General features: G+C 35.2%; 1 protein-coding gene across 3 annotated transcripts in view; it reads right to left on the reverse strand.

Moving 5' to 3' along the window:
* The window catches only part of CSMD3 (CUB and Sushi multiple domains 3), a 1,201,062-nt gene that overhangs the window by 349,318 nt on the left and 830,748 nt on the right, over positions 1 to 20,996 (reverse strand). For all 3 annotated transcript variants that reach the window (XM_035011782.1, XM_035011781.1, XM_035011780.1), the window contains 2 exons: positions 18,566 to 18,781; positions 17,141 to 17,329 (listed from right to left, as the gene is read on the reverse strand). In XM_035011782.1, coding sequence (XP_034867673.1) covers positions 17,141 to 17,329; positions 18,566 to 18,781 — 405 coding nt within the window. The remainder of the gene's footprint in view (positions 1 to 17,140; positions 17,330 to 18,565; positions 18,782 to 20,996) is intronic.

The raw sequence follows: 20,996 nt of genomic DNA on the forward strand, positions 1-20,996 counted from the left end.
TTTCTTTCTTTCTTTCTTTCTTTCTTTCTTTCTTTCTTTCTTTCTTTCTTTCTTTCTTTCTTTCTTTCTTTCTTTCTTTCTCTTGAAAGAGAGAGGGAGAATGCATGCCTGTAAGCAGGTCAGGTTGGGGGCAGGGTGGGGGTAGGAGGGGCAGAGGGAGTGGGAGAGAGAGCGTCTTAAGCAGGCTCCAAGCTCAGCATGGAGCCCGAAGCACGGCTCAATCTCATGACCCAGAGATCATGACCTGAGCCAAAATCAAGAGTTGGATGCTTAACTGACTGAGCCACCCAGGCACCCCAACTTTCAATATTTTCTAATTCATTCAGTCTCCCACTCTTTTATGACTATTTCATACCTTCATCTCTCTTCTCAAAGATGTGGTGTCCTCTCAGCTAACGATCTTGCCTCCTCCTTCACAGAGAAAAATAATCAAAAGAGGACTTCTTACAGGTTTTTGACAACATGGCACCACGTTGACCCCACCTACTTGCGTCTGTGCCCACATTCTCTGTTTTTCTCCTGTGATCCGTCACTTGGGGTGATCATTTGTGTTCCTAAGGTTTGTATGTTCACATACATTATTTACATTATTCTTGCTTAGGTAAGAACAGCACTCTGCTCATTTGCCATCAATTTCTTCTCCTCATTGGATAATTTTCATTAGCTTATAAACATGTTATATTTTTCTCTTATAAAAAACAAACCCAAACAAATGAACCTTCAGTCATGGGATTAAACATCATCCATAATAGTGAGACATCTAGATTTTATAGAACATAAGCATGAAGCTTAATTTGGATTTTAATTTTGGAGGAGAAATAACTATAAAAGAGATTTGGGGAAAAATGGAGAAAGGTGGACTGGATGTTAAATGATTCCAGCTGTAGTAATGGTATTACAATTATGCTGGCTTATGACCTTATTTTTAGAAATGCCTACTAAAATATTCTGGAGAGAAATATCTGACATCTGCGATGTACTTTCAAATGTTGCAGAAAAAATAATATACAGACAAATATGGCAAAATTTCAACAATTGTTAAACTTCGGTGGTACCTATATGGACATCTTATTCTTTCATCTTTGGATCATATTTGAAAATTTTTACCATAAAATGTTTGAGGAGAAAAATTCTTGATCTAACCTTTCCCTCCAGCTACCACTTCACTAGACAGATCTTTTTAGTGAAACTCCTCAGAAGAGTTGTCCAGATTTACTCTGAAATTCCCCTCCCATTTTCTCAAACTTTGGCCCTGGCACTTCACTGAAACTGCATTTGTCACATTCCTCAATGACTTCCACATAGTTATGTATATTTGTACCCTTCATCTTTCTTATCCCTGGGGCAACATTTGGGACAGGATTACTCCTTCTGCTTGAAACTCTTTCTTGACTTAGCCTCTAGGACACCAGTCTCTACTTGTTTTTCTCCTATGTTACAGATTCCTCTTTCTCAATCTCCTTTGCTAGTTTTTATCTCCCAGATTTCTAAACATTGGTGAGACCCAGGGTTTGGCTTCTTCTCAGTCTACAAGGGAGTCTCTTACTCCCTTGCTTATCTCATCCAAACTCATGGCTTTCAGTAGCATCTATATGCTGAAAACCTGTAAATTTTTCTCAGCCTGGACCTCTCCCATGATTTCCTTATTTGGTATGCAGGTGAAATCTTCTGGCTGGAGCCCGGAGACCATGCCACAGGAGTAGTAGGTCCTTATTCTCTCTCTCTGGTATACTCAAGAGGAGGTTGTCTCTTGGAATAGTCTGCAGTCTGGCTATCATATAAAAGCAGCGGATGAGCATATAAAAGAGGAGTTCTGTGAATTCTGACCAGGAAGCCAAGAATCTGCCTCTGAATTGGAGATGTTATACTAAACTCATTCGAGGAATTGGGATCTTACTAGGCAGTAACTGCTGTTGCATGTAACTTGAAAGAATTAAGGAGGAGTTTATAATCAAACATTCTGGAGATCTTTAACACAAATAATCTTTGATTTTTAAAACTGCCCCCTCCTCTCCAATTTTACTGCTCTGCTCCATAAGCTTATGTAATGGGTATTAAAATAGTTTCCTAATGGATTTCCCTGATTTCAGTAGAGCAAATTCAAGCTAAGGAAATCCAGATCTGTCATCCACACATGTAAATATCTGAAAGATCATGTAAGATGTAAATTTGACTATGTTTTTCCTTTGCTTAAAATATCTTAATGGGTCTCAATGGCTCCTTAACATAGCATGCAAGATTCTCCAACTCTGTCTGCCTCTCATTTTGTCCAGCCCTGGTCTGTTGCACAGGCAATGAGGAATGTTGTTTTCAGCTTCAGGTTTCTTGAAGACAGGCCTTCTAGTTTGTTTGTATGCAAAGGAATGAATTTAAGTTCATTCATACTGAATTCATAGGGCCTCTTTATAACAGCGTAAAAGTCAGGCAATGAGCACTGTGCTACTTTGGCACACAGCTACCTAAGGGAAATAACTATTCTATATTTCATTGGTCTCATCTGTAAATGAAGGTGATAATAATGCTTTTTTCTACATGATACTTGCTGAGAAGATTGAATGGGTTAATACATATGAATAAGTTGGCACAGTGCCTGGCTATAGTAAGAACTCAGTAAACTAAACATTTTAAAAAATTGCATCTCTCTTTTATAGATGAGCCAGGAGGGTTAAATATCTTGTCCAACTTGCCACAGATGGGGGTCAGTGGGGCTAAATATCTTGCCCAACTCACCACAACTAGTAGGCTGTGAAGCCATGACTTGATCCTAGGCTATTTTTTTCCCACATCCAGACTCTGTACCCTATGGAATATTATAGAGTTGCTACTTATTAATATATCAATTCCAATAAATATCAATTCAGGTTTCTGAATAACACAGAAAAATGTGTGAACTAAGAACTATCTATCATTGTAGGAAATGTGGCCTTCATGAATTGATTAAAAAGCAGAAAGAAAAAAGTGTTAGCTACATTTTGACTACAGCTATAATTGAACTGGGACTCAGGAAAGAGGTATGAAAAAGCCATTCAGACCCAAAACAGATTTGTGGACAAATTAATTTTACCTGTTTGACTTATGTTACATCCTTTGACTAGGGAGTCATCTCGATCTTTTCTACTTGGTAAAATCTAGCTCATTTTCACAAATATAACATTTTTGAGAAACTGTTATCTATCCTTCCAGGAAAAAATAAAAAGTTATTTCTCTCTGCTATATTATGGGTTTTATTTACCATTATCATCTCATGATGTATAATTAGTCTTAGGTATTTATTTCCCCCTTACAAATAGAGTAGGAGATCCTTAATGAGAGAGGATATGTTATATATTTTCACCTTTGCCAACCCAACTCAGTCAGTGCTCACTAAATATTTGTTGGATTAATTTTTGTTGGGTGGTAGAATATAGATAATATACCAAATCTATCAATGTGTGTGTTTTTTGTTTTTTGTTTTTAAGAATGTGGGGTGGAGTAGGGCAGAGGGAGAGGGAGAGACAGAATCTTAAGCAGGCTCCACGCCCAGCATGCAGTCCAATGTGGGCTCGATCTCCCAGCCCTGAGATCACAACCTGAGCCAAAATCAAGAGTCAGACGCTGAACTGATTGAGCCACCCAGGCACCCCATCACATTGATGTGTTGTAATAAAATAATTGCTGATATTATCTTTCTTATGTCACCATCACCTAGCACAGCATGCCAACCATTATTGTCACTCAAGCTAAGTTTGGTAAATTTATGAATATATGGATGAATGAATGAAAGAATGAATGGAGACTAAATTTCAAAGGGCTGAGTTTTAGAGATGCCCAAAGGTAAGGTATCAGCTTAATGACAGAAGAACCCTGATCCATTATACGAACAACACTTATTTGGGGGAGTGGCAGGAACAAATTGCTAAAGAAGAAAAAAATTATGTGCAATAGACATTAAGGTTTTTGGAAGTTTTCAGTGTTGTATTATTATGTACAAAAAAAAGAATAATTCTAACCCTAGCTAGATCATATCACACTATTTATTGAAATTTGATTCTTGTTTTTATTAACATTTCTATGGACAATGCAGGTCACTTGAATAACACGTCTCTTCAAAATTTAGGAATGAATTAAATATCATAGAAATATTTATCTTGAAAATTAAATAAACGAAATTCAAGGAAAACTTCCTTGGAAAATTCCATAATTTTATTTTTAGCCCCAAAGCCATTCTCTTTTTCCTCCCTGAAGAAAATAAAAACAAATGATGTTCACAGAATGGCAATATGATTCTGTGCCATTATTGCAACTCTGTAAAAATTCAAATAAAGTATGAAGTAAAGAATTTGGACTACGAGATTTGGAAGATAGATAAATCTATATTTACTAGCTGTGACACTTAATGTGAACCACTTTGCCTCTCTGAGCATTGCATTGTCAATATGGGAAGTAGAAATATTAATACCTACCTAATATGATTATTGTAAGGAGTAAATGAGAGAAAAATATCATAGTACCAGGCATGCTGCCATGTACATCATAAACACTCAACAACATTATTTCTCTTCTTTCAACAATTATAGCTTTTGGCAGACTACTAAAAGGCTGAAAATTCTTTAAAGATATAATTTCCATTTCTAGGGTATTTGGTTTTGACTAACCAACAACTCACGGATCCCTTGATGTTCATTAAGCCTCAGCAATTTGCATGTTGTCTTTATTCCTATTTGATTCTCTTTAGTTATTTCTTTGTACATTTGTTTGTTGTTACTTTCATGAGACAGGCATTGTGAGATCAATATATGGAATATAATCAAATGAAGCTGTTATAGGGGAGGGGATCAGAAAAAAGGGGGAAAAAAAAAGATACCAAAGCATCATAGAGTCAACAATGATATCCTCAAAATTGTACCTGAGGAAAAAAACAGTAATGGCATGTTAATGTTTTTCCAAGGTCACAAGAAAATGTGTACTGCAAGGAACCTCACTATATTACTTTCTTCGTCAGGGGATCTCAACATTTTGTTTTAACCCCACTCACCTGAGGGTAATACAGAGCATCATTACTGATCATGGTTGATTATTGCAGTCATCTTGTTTCGTGGGCAGAGTGGTGGGGCTGGAGGTGGGTAGGAGAGGATAGGCTCTTAGCAGGAGAGTGGAGGGTTTTTCAGTTTTACAAAACTTACCAGATCATTTTTATTTGTCCTCACATAGTAGGAAGAAGGCAGGGTGCCTTTTAAACTATCATGGAGTAACATCAAAAAAATATGTATTGGATGAGTAAAGGAATTTGGGATAAGGTGGCATACACAGGTAGACCATGATCCAAAGAGTTTTTCTACTAAGTTTCCAAGTAGTAAAAGATATAACTTGGTTTTCCTTTTACAGATGGGGGCACCGATATGGTGGTGAATCCCTTGTATGGTGTTTCACCCAGCAAATGACATCAAGTGGTTTCAAACACGGTGACTGAACAGTGGGAAATTACCTTATTTTATCAGAAAAAAGGGAACAATATCTTTAAACAAACCTAAAGTTTCCCAGAACAAACAAAACCCAGGATTTCTTTTAGAAAGTAGTGCTCAGACTCAGTTGAGATCGCAATTTTACAGGATTGGAAAAGGTTAATATTTTATACATACAGAACTCTGTAGCCAAGCATAATAAAACAGTGCGTGCAAATTCAGAAAGGTATAGTGAAAGGCATGAAATAAAAACTATCTGTCACTTTTTGAAATACAGTCTTTGTAGACTGATTAAAACACATGAAGAGAAAAATGTTACCTATGCATTGAGCATACCGATAACTGAACTGGGATTCAAAGGGAGCTATCAAGAGTACTTGAGTACAATGCAGAGATATAAAAAAATGGCTTATAGCCAGAAATTTAGTTTGTAGGAGGGTTAATAATCCCCTAACTGCTTTTCTCTAAAACACCTGCTTGAAGGGCAGTATTTAAATTCTGCAAAAAAACTTCCTAAAGCTCTAAGTTCATTTTTCTCTGTTTTCTCAGTAATTTACCTTGACATTTTTAAATGATTGCCAAGCTACTGTTTATTTAAATAAGTACACTCTCTCAAACCTGACTTATATGTCCCTTCTTGATACTGGATTTAACTTATGATGCTTATTCTGTAACATTGTATTATTTCCATGGCAACCGTCTTGGTATAATAAACAAAGGAAGATGATTTCAGCTGCTTTGTCCTGTGAAGGAGCTGGATTTGAGATTGGAAAGCTTGATCTGAAAACAGCTAAAAAACAGAAACGATGGTGAAAACAATGAAATTCATTTTATTGCATACCTTTGATTAAGAGGTAAATGCATTTACTTATGCGGAATAACCACAGTCCTACTCTCCTTGACTCACCCTCAACCTACCCCAATTAGTGCCACTGAACTTCAGGCTGATTGGTTGCTTAGTACAATGCACTGTTCCTAATTGATAGTTCTAGTCTGTTCCAATGTTCTTTTGTCTGTTTTCAAAGCCCTAGGTACATCTGAACATATCTTAGCTAAATGCATTACCAGATGACAAATAATAAAACCATTTATTAGGAATCAACCTCTGTACTAATGGCATGCATATTTTTTGCTATTATTTTCATTATGAGGCTGAAATGGGGAAAAATTTATACACCATATACACAAAATAAATAGACACGTAGACTTTATAAAAACATAGAATTAGAAGTAATTTTAGAATCTATTTGCCTAATGTGACAATGACCTTTCCTCCCAGTTTCAAAGGCTTTTAGGTACTGTCGGTCTATTGCAACTTCAATTAAATCTTACCCTCTCCTGAGACATGGCATCAAAATCTAATTCAGTTACAAGTAGCAATAACATTTAATTATCTCCTCCAGTTCTCTACACTGCCAAGTGATAGTATTTCCTGAGAGTCACAGATGTCACTGTTGTAAGCAAGGACCAATTTAGAGATATGTACAGAATATTATCACACTGGCTTATTTAATGCTTTTATTCTTTATGGCTCATATTTACATATAGAAAAAAAATGCTCCCAATGTAACCTGCTTCAAATAAAAATATTGTTAGTATATTTTCCTAGGGAAAATTACTTAACCTCCCTGTGCCTCAGTGTCTTTATTCAAACCTCATAAGACCATGCCAGGCATATGGTAAACACAGAGCAAATATTAGCTTTTATTATTACCTCAGGTAAAATATTTCTTATCTGGCACTAATAGGTACTAGGGGCCAGTCACCTTCTAATTAAGTAAAAATATATTAAGGTAAAAACCAAAATTAGTTTGTCTGATGACCAAGTTGATGAATTTCATACTTTTTAGTTTAGTATTAGCATTTATTTTTCTTTAAAATGCTGCTCAGAGCTCTAACCATCTCCTTTTTAAAGCATGTTTCCTAATATGTCTAAGTTAGTTTTATTAGATACAGATGAATGAAGGATGTGCTTGAGGTATTTCTGAACCTGGGCATATTCTCCATGAAACCAGGGAGAGGTCACTTAGAGGTTGCAGAGAAAGCAAGTTCCTCTGGTACTTTCGTGATTCTTTCTGGAGGAGACCCTCACTTTTGCAATTGCCTTACGGACATGACCCCGGGACACAGATTCCAGTAAATATTTAACTTTTGGTCCCTCTTCTATAACTCAGCTCTCTCTAAAAAAGTCTCTATTTCTCTAAAGAAGTCCTCTATTTAAGACCGAAACTAACTTACCTTCTAACTTTCTAATTAGCAGGCAGATTTGGCCTTACAACAAGATTTATAGTCAGAGCATGAGGACATATAAGGGGAATGAAGTGATTTTAAGAGTCTGCAATTTTAAGTCCTCATAAAAATTTAAAAAAAATTGTCCAAAGGCATTTGAGATTCTAATAACACAGAAGATCATTTCCAAGTCTTGTGAGTGAATCACCATTATGGGTAAGGTCACAGTCTACTCTAACAGGTTCACGATGATCACATGGTGAATTAACTTTATACAGTCTTATAAAGAATGAATGAGCACCGGTGATATGCCAAGTTTATGATAGACACTCCCATTTTCAATTTTTATAAATTTGTCTTTTTTTTGCTTCTATCATACTTATAAGCCTCCCCTTAGTAGACTTTTCAGGCACCTTCATTGTTGGTTGGTTGGTTGGTTGATTTACTTATAAAACTTGAGTGGTTGTGTGTTAATATCTGCACAACAAATAAATTATAGACTAAAAACCAGTGTGATGGTCCAGGCTGAAATAGCAATTATAGTCCTTTATTTGTGTTAGGTTGAATACAGTACCTCTGAATTAGTACTTTGTTCATATAAATTAAAGTTAGTAAGTTGAAAATGTAAAAAAAAAAAAAGAAGCTTTGGCTATTATATATTCATTTCTTTATCAACTCAACAAATTTACTGAAAGCTTTCTATATGCTAAACATTGCTGTAGATAAAAAGGTAATTCAATACAGCAATACAAAACCTAGGAAGGGGAAATGTAATAAAAGCTCATGAAACCTGTAGTAAGGACATCTAACACATACTTTGAAGGTCAGGAAGGCTTCATATCAGGATGGAGAAATAAAATGTGTCTGAAAAATAAACTGGTTAGGCTAATGAGGGTAGGTGTAAGAGGGTCACATTCAGAATTTATTTTAAGGGCAATGGAGAACAATGGAAGGATTTTAAGTAAGAGAGTGACTTCATCAAATCTGTATCATAGGAAGTTCATTCTGAATCTACTGTTTGGTTTGGGGAAGAGGGACAAGAATGGAGACTAGAGTCTGCTTAGGCTGTTAACAATAACACAGGTAAGGGATGATAGGTAACGGTGTCTTGATCTATGGTAAGATGACAGGAATGGAAGCTCAACAGATTAAAATGCAAAGCGTCTCCAACTACTAAAGAACACTTTCAGTGTTTTCTCACCATACCTTTGCCTTTACCTTCTTAGAAATAAATTTATTTGCTTGTGCCAACACAAGTGAAAGTTTGATGATTTGCATGGCTTAGAACCTCAATGGGTTCTTAACATATTAAAGTGCAGAAGTGTAGGCATCTTTGGTAATGGCATGTAGCATTGTGTTGCTGTATTCTAGAGTGCACAGGAGAATGACAACAGGAGACACTAAGGCCAACCTAAGAAAGGACTTAAGCATTCAATCTTATCCAATAGGTGATAGGAAATCAGTTAGTGATTTAAGCAGGGAATAGACATGGTCTGGTCATTCTAAGGATAACTGGTGTCAACAGACTTTGGGGTGAGCCTCCCATGATACTCATCTTCTGGCATTTGTTTATGCTTTAGTGCAATTCCTCCCCTTGAGTTGAGTGGGAACTTGCTTCTCATTACTCCTGTGACTATATTTCATTATATAAAACTGAATCTTGCTAATGACCAGTGGAGGGACTGTCCTTGTTGACTTGATGAAGTAAGTGGCCATGTTGGGGGAGTCCACATGGCAAGGAACTGTAGATGGCCTGTAGGAACTGAGCAAAGAACTAAAGCTCTCAGTCTTATACCTACAAGGAAATGCTTACATCCAGTAACCTTGTGCATTTGGAAAAGGGTCCTGAACCTCAGGTGAGAACTCAGCCAACTCTTTGAATGCAGCTCTTGAGACCCTAAGAAGAGGACCCAGTTCAGCTGTGCCAAGACTCCCCACCCACAGAAACCATAAGAAAGCAAATGTGCTGGTTTAAGTTGCTAAATTTGTGGTAATTTGTTACTTATCAATAAAAAAAACAAATATAACTAGCAATGTTACTGAAAACATTAGATGAAATTTAGAAACAGAAAATCCAACTAGAAGAGAGGAGATAATACAGTGGAATTATACATGTAATTGCTAAGACATGAGCACTGGAATCAGAAAGAGCTGATTTTAAGGTCTTTATCAAGTTAGGCAATTAATCTAGCTAGTTTATAAAATGGGAAAATCATATTCTCTCAAATGGTTTTTAAAAGGAATACGTGAAAGAAGAAAATATATATAGTTTGGCACAATGCCTAGCACGCATGATTATCATTGTGCTATTATATTAATCTGTATGAGGACCAATGAGAGCTGGATAAGCATAATGGTAGTGAAAACAGAAATGGTGGTAAGTCTGAGCAACAGCTTTAGGTGGTAGGTCTTAGTGACTATTACAATATGGATAGAGGGAAAGAGAGGGGGTGGTGAAAGATGACACAATTTCTAGCTTAGATGGCTGGCTGAGAATGATGCCATCACTGGAAATAAAGAGTGCAGAAGGAAGAACTGATTTGGCTGAGGAGATAATGAGTTCTGTTTGGCATGTGAAGTCGATGTGCCTGTGGGAGGACATCCATATGGAGAGGTCCAGTGTACAGCTGGGAATGCAGACTTGGTACTCAGAAGAGATCTGGGTATCTGGAAGGTTTTGGAGATGGTCTTATGTTATCCAGAAATTACATCAGTGTTCACACACACACACACACATACACACACACACACACACACACACCCTCCTGATACTCTTTCTGTAAAAACATGAGAAATCTTTTCTCTTAGAAATAAGTAAATTGTGTGCTACTTTAATGAAAAAAGCCCATCATTAAAAAACAAAACAAAACAAAACAAAACAAAACAAAACAAAGAGAATAGGTAAAGAATTTTTTTTTTTTCTTTCCTTAGAGGTGAATGACTGGTAAATTCCAAATGCAAAGGGGTTATTAAAGTTGACTAAGCTTGGTTAGTCTGTTGTAAAGGTTAGAAAACTATGGCCCCAGGGCCACATCCAGCTTGTTGCCTGCTTTGGTCAATAAAGTTCTACTGGAACACAGACACACCTGTTCATTCATATCTATTGTTGCTTTCAGGACACAATGACAGTTTAGTAGTTGTGACCACAAGCTATAAATCCCCTATTTACTACCTGGCACTTTATAGAAGAAAGTTTGCTCACCCCTGGTCTGTTCTACTTAAAAAAAAAAAAAAAAAAAAAAAAAAGGGTAGTATTCCAAAATAGTTCAGCAGTAAATAAGATAATAAAGAAATTCCACCTGGAATATCACAGCACTGGTCTAAAAAGTTCAAGACTTGGTTTCTGGCATAACCTTTCACTCATTATTTTTAATCTTTCTAAGTGGCATTTTCTCAGCTGTTAAAGAGCAATAATACCTTCTTGGCTTACTTTGTAAGGTCACAAGCAAGAAACTCAAAAACAAACAAAAAACAAACTATAAAGCATGAGCAGGTATAAGTTAATATTATGGATTTTTACATGTCAAATCAAGAGATCAATACACCCAGGCATAATTAATAAGAAAAATATAAATATACATTTGTGTATATAATTTATCAGAGCACTTTTCTATCTAATATTTTCTGTTATCTTTACAAGAAATATTTGGTTGAGTAGAACTCATATTGGCACCATTCTTTCTAGAAAAGAGAAGTACAGAAAATTAAGGCATTTGCTTAGAGTCTGTCAGCTAATTAATGGTAGCATCTGAGAGCAAAGCAGGTCTCTTAAAAATAATTTGCTTTCTACATGGCTATATATCTACAATGCTGACTGACTTGATGAATAAGTCATATTTAATATACATATATGGGTATCTGATGTATATAATTTTAGCATAGAGAGCTTGGAGAGTGACATGAAATATACAGAATTTCTTCAAAGATAAATTACCTTTTCAAATGCATTTTATTCTATTTTTTTTATATATTTTTAATGTTAAGATTGTTCTAGATTTACAGAGATGTTACAGTGATAGTACAGAGGTCCCATATATGCTGCACCCTGTTTCCCCTACTGTTAACATTCATTTTTAAACTAAATAACAAATAACAATCAACATATATCATCTACAAAGTCAGAAAAGTGAGAAAAATGTGTAGATGTATAATACAGAGTTATCATTTTTCTCATTTGACTTATGATTAAAGAAAGATGTTGTTACTTGTCCAAGGTCAGATAAAAAATCAATGACACGTAAAATTAGAAACAGAAGTAGATGTGTTAAATGGGGGACTATGAGGATGAATGAATTAATGTTTTTAAACTGACTTCAAAATATGTGGGCTTCCTAAAATGTGTGGACTCCTGCCTAAAGACAAGTCATTACTAACACTGAACTTGCTAATCTACTTTCCAAAATAATATGTTCTTTCATTAGCTCCTTGTTTATTTGCAACATGACCTGGCATGATTTCTGGTATATTTGGAGGCTGAACACAGATATGCAAGTTTTTTCTTGATTTAGAGAGATGACAATGGGAATAGCTATGTTTTTTGTAATGTCAACTTTAGTAAAGGAAATCAGGTACTCATTTCTTGGCCAAAAACAGGGCAGTGTTTCTTATTTTCAAAGTAATCAATTCTCTTATGCATTTTTTTTTTTTTTTTTTGCTTTTGGCCATTTAAAAAGATGACCAGATTATCCATTTCCATAGAAACACAGCTCTCCAGGATAATCACTTAAATATAAAATATCTTCACTGAAATATCATTTTATCTGCTGATTATTTTTCTCTTCCAAAATGTAAAACATAGTTATATGTTTGTTTTTAAGATAAAACTTTCATCTTGATCATTAAGTAGTAAATAAGACTATATGTGTGAAATACTTAGCTACTGATAGCACATTAAACTTTTTCATCTCCTCCTTTTCTCTTCCCTCTTCTGCTGGTTGGTAAAAATCAATCCTCACAACTCTTAGCCATCATGGTCCTTAGGATAACTGGATATATGTTTATGGAGAGAGTTTCAGGTACAAGAAAAAGAGACCGAGGTTTGTTATGGAATATCATGTGTTGAGCAGTGCATTAGGTGATTTACATGTCTTTCATTGCTTAGAGCTATATGTTATCTTGCAGCATAGATATGATTATTCATATTTTACATTTGAGAAAACTTGGCAGAAAAGAGATCTGAACAACTTCCCAAAGGTCAGCTTAGGAAAGGCTGGAGTGTAAATATTAACTATGTGTCTGCAATGGAGGCCACCTCTTAGGGAGAAAAAGCCCTGCTTCTGAGATTTATGCTCTGAGTTTCTATCAAGATTCTTCTCTTGTTCTACAAATTTCCCTTCACTTAAGTAATCCCTGATAAATGGGTCGTGGTCAAAGAAGTTTCCTCTGATTAAAATAGAGGACAACATAAGGAGTTCTCTGAAGCCATGTATCAACTGTAATTAAGACCAGATTTCCTCCCAACGTTATTGAGACCTCCAGTCAAAGACAGCAGTGTGCTATTCTGAATCGAGCACAAGCCTGGGACTCAACAATGTGACAGTCATGGCTTTGCTCCTAAGTTTGCATTTTTTATAGACATTGTCACTTCACTGATAAAACAGTTATGCTAAGTTTACTTCCACAGTGCTGATGGATTTTTGGAATAAGACACTGCTTGATACAATCCTTTATAGATTGTAAGGACTATATTATGCTGTTATTGTATTTTAATAGTTTGTTAAAATATTACCTTAAAACATAAATGCAGAGGTTACTCAGAAAAGTTGTTTCAATGAAAATGTTATTTATTACTTGTCTAACATCCAGAATTAAGATAGTTTTCACCAAATTCTACCAACAGAAACTGAAAGACTCCAACCAATTTATATGCTAAAGAGAGTCAAAATTAAACATATATAAACAAAAAGTTTCTGTATTTAGTTTTGAATATCAGTTGTCTTATTGTCCAAAGAATCAGGCACCTTCTTATATAACCTTTGTAAGAACCTATGTATACATAAGTTATTTTGGTAAATGTTAGTATTAGCTTTATTCTTGGCATAAAATTCAAAACCTCATCTATGGTTTGTTCTGGGAATGTATCCATCATTTGCAACCTTGTGCCAGGGAAAGACCATCTAGATTCCAAAAAGCTGAAACAGAAGCAAACTTTTGGAATACAATCTACTTACAATTTGGCCACTATCTATAACATGAGCTTTCTATGAAGCTGGTAGTGCTAAGGACTAAAAGATGGTTTTTAAGCAAGTATGGACTAGAGAATTGGCATGAGAGATACATAAAATGAAAAGTACAAAAAAATCTAAAAAGAAATAAAAACAGTCCAAATAAACTAACATTGCTAAAATTGGGTCTGTTCATATGAATGCTTACAAATAATTTGCATTTTATGTGACTAAAGATTGTGAACTTTGAAAAGATAACAAAATAAGAAATATATACATATGCATACATGGAACCAGAAATACAAAAAGGAACACATTTGTTTTAAAGCATAGGCAGAGTAGTGAAGAAAAGCCTAAAGAAAACTGGAGAAATAAAATTTTTAAAGTCATTATATTTGAAAGCATAGTTCTCTGAATCTGGTCACTTAAATGTATACCTACAGTGGAATTTATTAAACTCAACAGCCTTAATTGTAAATTTCAATAAGCTTAAAAGCAAGCAGAACTAATTTGAAAATGGGGGGAAAATTCCCATGGGCAATAATTTGCTTTCTATATTTGTCCACAGGGTGATTTTATCTCATTCTTCCCATTAAAGATTTAGGCACAAATAAACCCAGTCTGAAAGAAATACTTTAATGAAACAAAACTAACCTAAAGTTATTTTTTTTGCCAAGTTAAATTTTCATAAATCTATTTATTAAAATTCATTGTAAATATGAACTAAACCTTAAAAATCTACATGCAAACAATTTCTTAATCCGTGTAACAGCCTTGTATGTATTTGGTACCTTGAGAGAAAATATTCAAGATTCACCTTCTCCTAGATCTTTTTGAGATAAAACCATCTAGTGAGAAAAAGCTGGGTTTTAGAATATGAAAAACGTCATACAAATCATGGTTCTGTCACTTATAACCTTTTAAAATTTTTTTTTAAGATTTTATTTATTTATTTGACAGAGAGAGACACAGCGAGAGAGGGAACACAAGCAGGGGGAGTGGGAGAGGGAGAAGCAGGCTTCCCGCAGAGCAGGGAGCCAGATGCGGGGCTCGATCCCAGGACTCTGGGATCATGACCCGAGCCGAAGGCAGACGCTTAATGACTGAGCCACCCAGGCGCCCCTGTCACTTATAACCTTCATGATCTTGGGCAAGTTATCTAAAATCTCTAAGGCTCAGATTCTTCTGATGAAAAATGGTGGTGGGGGGGTAGGATAACAACAGGATTATAATAAGGATTAAATGAGATAACTATATATGAAAGAACCTAGTACACCCTCATAAATGTTAGTGTTTTATAAAATGGAATTCATTCCCTACTATAATTGGTTTTATAAACTAGATTGATAGGCTGGATAGATACCAGGTTATACTCAATATAATAAGAGTTATAATAACATCTAAATTCTGAATCCTTCCTATATTCCAGGGATTATATTAGGTCTGCCTGGCATGGTTAATTAGTTTAATCCTCATAACTAACTCATAACAATGAACTAGGTACTACAGCTGTAACCATTTTACAGATGAGAAAAATGAAGTTTAGAAAAATGAATTAACCCAATATCAAGTGGCCACCATCTAAACCTAAACACTCAACAGCCCTCCCTTGAACTATTCCCAAGGTTCTCATTAGCTGGGTTTTGAAAATATGCACATCAAGCAAAAATGGAAACGGGGGCAATTCAGGTAAAGAGAGGAATTCGAAATTGGGCTATAGCAGGAAAAAAAATACAAACAAAACAAAACAACACAAAAACCCCAGAAAAATTTGCCTTCTGTATAGCTTCCTGAAAAAGATGCTCTGAGAGTGTGACTGCTCATCACCTCCCAGCTTCAAGCCTCTGTGGTTGCTTGTGCTATTTCTATAAAAGTCCAGGATTTTAAAAAGAAATTTCATCAGTTACATATCATCCTGTCCGTTATATAACCCACAGAGGCTGTGAAAACAATCTCATCACTATAAAAGCCTTCAGACCCACATTAACCTGGAAGATCATATTTTTTCACTTGATTTGGGATCCACAGGAATACCCACATTTTATATACTGAATAATATACCGAGTAAGTCACAGAGGGCATCCTGCTCATTCTCATTTTCATCTGCAGGGCATTTTGCCTCCATAGAAAAGACAAGGTCTTAAACCACAGATCAAATCTCTAACAATTTGCCTGATTTTTTAGCATATTAAACTTACACAGGTCTGTGACCTACAATTAAATTTACAATTAAAGTAAATTCAAATTAAATGCTTTTGAGAGTTTTAACAGCTTTATAAAATAATTATAAAATGACCATTTGTATCTTGTTCTGTCCATAAAAACAAGTACTGACAACCACTGAATGGCTAATGACCTGAAGAAGTTTTTGCCTCCTCATTTCCTACTTTAAATAGGAAATGACTTGGGGCACCTGGGTGGCTCAAACAGTTAAGCATCTGCCTTCAGCTCAGGTCATGATCCCAGGGTCCTGGGATCAAGTCCCACATCCAGCTCCATGCTCAGCTGGGAGCCTGCTTCTTCCTCTGCCTGCCACTCCTCCTGCTTTGTGTTCTCTCTCTCTGACAAATAAATAAATAAAATCTTTAAAAAAATTAAAATAAATAGCAAATGACTTAAGTCTTAATCAAAAATCCTTCATTTTCCCTACAGAATTTTTTTTTTCTTTTTATCAGCTAAAACACTCTTTTCCAAAGGTTGGGATGGTGGTTCTAAACTTGCAATATTTTAATTATTGTTATTCTTTATTTCACAACATAAAATGAATTGCTGTCTTAATTCATCTGCCATAATAGATTCATTTTTATTGACTATACATATTGAATCAATACATGCCACGATAGCCCTTAAATTATCCATTATTTATTTGACACATTTTCCTTCATAGTCATTTTTTATGAATATGAATCCTAAATTATAAAATATTGCCAAAATTTCAATCATAAGTCATGGGAAATCATCTATCAACAGAATATAAGAATATAATTCTCTGTAAGCTCTGAAAATATGATTATCTATCTATCTCTCTATGTATCTATCTATCTGTCATCTATCATCTATTTATATATCTATTGATTCTTATTCCCATCATCTGAAAAGAAATTTAGAAGCATGATTGCTTAAATGGAGCAGTTGAGAAGTTAATTGAGGTACACCAGATTGCCAAGTGGAAAAAAAAATTGAAATAACTAATACGAAATAAATGAAGAAATTCAACAGATTATAAAAGAACGAAGGGTGTGTAACCATGCAACTCCATGGACAGTGACTACACATACAAGCAAATGAAAGCAGCTGACCACGTACCCACACACCTTGGCAGAGGTGCACTCCACACTCGTCGGCCACCACCAAGACAGATGATCTCTGATATCCCTTCCAGTCGGTAACCTGATGAGCACGAGAAGGTCAGAGTGTCGCCAACCCCAAAGTTGAACCCAATTCGGTTACCATACTGAGGAATTCCAGGATCTTCACAAGGTTCGAGGTTATATTCTGTAAATGAGATGGGGAGGAGGACAAAGAAAATGATAGTATTCACTTTTAAGGGTATTTTACTATTGTGTGCAAACTGGATGCTATTGGGCTACAGTTAGACATTTAAAAAGTGAGGATATGCATAATTATGGGAACATGCTAATGACACACATACTTTTCTTCTTTTGTGAAAGATCAAATAACTTAATGAGTACTTTTATGTGTGAAATTCAATACAGATGAGAAAATGTCACCTTCTGAGTGATAAATTGAAAATGTAGCTATTTATCTCATATTCTTTCTTCTGCATTAGAAACATTTCCATTTCACCAGTTTTGACTTATAATAATAGCATAATAGATGCATATTTTCAAACACAAAATAACATTTGGATGAAATCATTTGCACTTTAGAAATGCATTTTACTTAATGGTTTTAATCTAAATGACAAAGGCTCTTGTGCCTGTCATCTACAAGGAGTTCAATTAATCCATATTCTGAAAAACACATGACTTCAAAGGTAATGGTTTATGTAAGACTGAAGTGCCCACACACTGAAAATTGTTACATTATAGATTTATACAAGAAAATTTCCCCAAGCAATGAATGAACACCATGAAAATGAACAGCTAAACGGTCTTCAGGATATAAGAGAATACAGTTGATTAAACAACAATATTATAATTTATATACCATCCTAAGAAGAAGTAGCTTAGCTAAAACTATTCTCAGAGCATGCACTTACCTTGTCATTCCAACAGAGAACAAAAGGGATTGTTCCATGTTAATGAGCTATTATTTTATTGTTTAAAAAATTTATTAGGACATACTTTTGTTCGAAACTAGGCTATAGCAGTAACCATTTATGAAATGGTTATGAAAACCATATATGAAACAAAACTAACCTAAAGTTATTTTTTTGCAAAGTTAAATTTTCAAAAATCTATTTATTAAAATTCATTGTAAATATAAACTAAACCTTAAAAATCTACATGCAAACGTGTTTTGTCATACTTTAAAAATTGACTTTTTTGGGATGCCTAGGTGGCTCAGTTGGTTAAGCATCTGCCTTTGGCTCCGGTCATGATCCCATGCTCTGGTCATGATCATCAGCAGGGAAACTGCTTCTCCCTCTGCACCTCCCCCTGCTTGTGCGCTCTCTCTCTCTCTCTGACAAATAAATAAATAAAATCTTAAAAAAAAAAATAAAAATTGCCTTTTTCTTACTAAAGCTTTTTAAATTTATTTTCTTACCAGAGAATGTAATATTGAATCCTTCATATGATATTGAAAAATCGGAAATGAAGCGCAGTTGAGCTCTGAAATTTCCATAGAGACCAGCATTGATTGTTGAAGGAAGTTCTGAACCAGTAAGGCGTGCCAGTGGTTGGGTAAAACTACCATTCTCAGTGATCAGTAAGTAGTCGTGATGGTCTTCCAAATGGAAGGTATGAAAATTGAACTGCACGCCTATGAAGAAAAAGAAGAAAATTAGACTCACAAAGTATATCTGTAAACCACAGAAATTTACCAAAGTAACTAAAATCAGGACTCTCCTTGTAATTAAATTCTCTGGAAATGAAAAGCATTTTTTATTTTTATTTTACTATGTTATGTTAATCACCATATATTACATCATTAGTTTTTGAGGTAGTGTTCCATGATTCATTGTTTGTGTATAACACCCAGTGCTCCATTCAATACGTGCATGCCCTCTTTAATACCCATCACCAGGCTAACCCATCCCCCCACCCCCCTCCTCTCTAGAACCCTCAGTTTGTTTCTCAGAGTCCATAGTCTCTCATGGTTCGTCTCCCCCTCCGATTTTCCCCCACTTCTATAAAATTTCCAAATGAGTCATCTAACAAAATCTTTTCTTTTTTTTCCCCCTCCAGTTTCTTTATAAGACACATAGCAAGCCATATTTTGGAAACTGTTTGGAAATAAAATTTCAAAATCAATGCCTGAAAAGATATCACCTGAGTTTTCTGAAAATTTCAAGGAAAATTCATATGCTTTATTTATAATAGCAGTGCAGCTTTCTGGTAAACACTTGACATGCCTCCTTCATTTCCTTCTGCAATCTCCTCAAACACAAAAACACTGCCTAGTAATATAACACCCAACTTCCAAAAATGCTTAACTCTAAAAGAGAAATATAAAGCAGGCATAGGGAAGAACTGTTTGTTAAATAAATATAATGATTATTTATTTATTTTTCACACACTTCAACCTGTGTATATAATATACTGAAAATTGCACATATCATTGTTCAGATTGCTGAAATTTCACAAAGTAAACTTACCTTTGCAAACAGAATCTGAATCAATAGATACAGCATTACAGAGAGCAGAGCCTCTTTTGTGAAACTTTTCTATCACTTCACTTTGCCAAAAGTAACCACTCGCTCAACTTCTAGTGGCAGAGCCTAATTTTGCTACCTTATGTAAATATTTTGTAGTTTATATAACAGATTCATATAATATATACTCTGTTGGGTCTGAGTTTTACTCAACATTAGGTATGTGAGATCCATCTCTGTTTTTGTGTGTGGTTGTTTTTTATTTTCAGTGATATATAGTATAGCATTTCATTTTGTGAATACACCACATTCATGTATCTGTTCAACATTTGACGGTCACTTAGGTACTTAGGGTTTTAGCATGAATGTAGATGGTGCCCTCAGTATTCAAGTATGTCTTTTGAAGAATATATATTTCTGTCAGGGAATATCTAGGAGTGGAATTACTGGGTCATGCCCCATTACAGGTCATTAACAGTAGCTTTAATAGATAATGCTTTACAAAGTGGCTGTGCCAATCTACATTTCCATTGCCAAATCTGGTTGCTTTATATCTTTGTCAATACTTGATTTTAAAATTTTTTTTCATTTGTTCCATTCTGGTGAGTATGGTGTGGCATTGCATTGTGGTCTCCCATGAGGTGTTTTGTTTTGTTTTGTTTTAAGAGATTTTATTTATTTATTTGAGAGAGAAAGGGTGAGAGAGAGAGCAAAAGGGGGGGGCAGAGGAAGAAGCAGACTCCCCCCTGAGCAGAGAGCCCGACATGGGGCTCGAAACTGGGGCTCTGGGTTCATGACCCGAGCCAAAGGCAGACGCTTAACTGACTGAGCCACCCAGGTGCCTCATCTCACATGAGTTTTTAATGATCTTGTCTAGAACAGATGTTAAAGACTAACAATTACACCCACACATGCACACATACCCCTCATACTGTGGGCATGGTATTAAGTGAAATAAAGATAGACTACCACACTCATCTTTCCCTTGACGTGCTTTCTTTTTTTTTAACTTAACCCAAAAAACAAAAGGTCATTAAAATATTTATTAAAGAAATAAAAAAACCCAGAGTATGGTAAGTAACAGACTTTAATTTTATTCATTGATATTTTAGTTCAAAATCCTTCAAATCTTCAGTTTTTTAAAAGCAAGCAAACAAAAGATATAAAATGAAACCAAACAAATACACTGAAAACATAAGCAATCATAAGACAAGGTTATTACTGCATAATGGACCAGTGATTTGGACTTGGAAAAGATTAGAAATGTATAAAAATACTATTTTTCAAACTCTTTTACAAAATGTGAGGTTTTCACCGGGGTGGCTCAGTTGTTAAGCGTCTGCCTTCAGCTCAGGTCATGATCCCAGGGTCCTGGGATCAAGC

Source organism: Mirounga leonina, unplaced genomic scaffold (genome assembly GCF_011800145.1).
Source record: "Mirounga leonina isolate KUSES-001 unplaced genomic scaffold, KU_Mleo_1.0 Mir_165, whole genome shotgun sequence".
In the NCBI taxonomy this organism is placed as follows: domain Eukaryota; kingdom Metazoa; phylum Chordata; class Mammalia; order Carnivora; family Phocidae; genus Mirounga; species Mirounga leonina.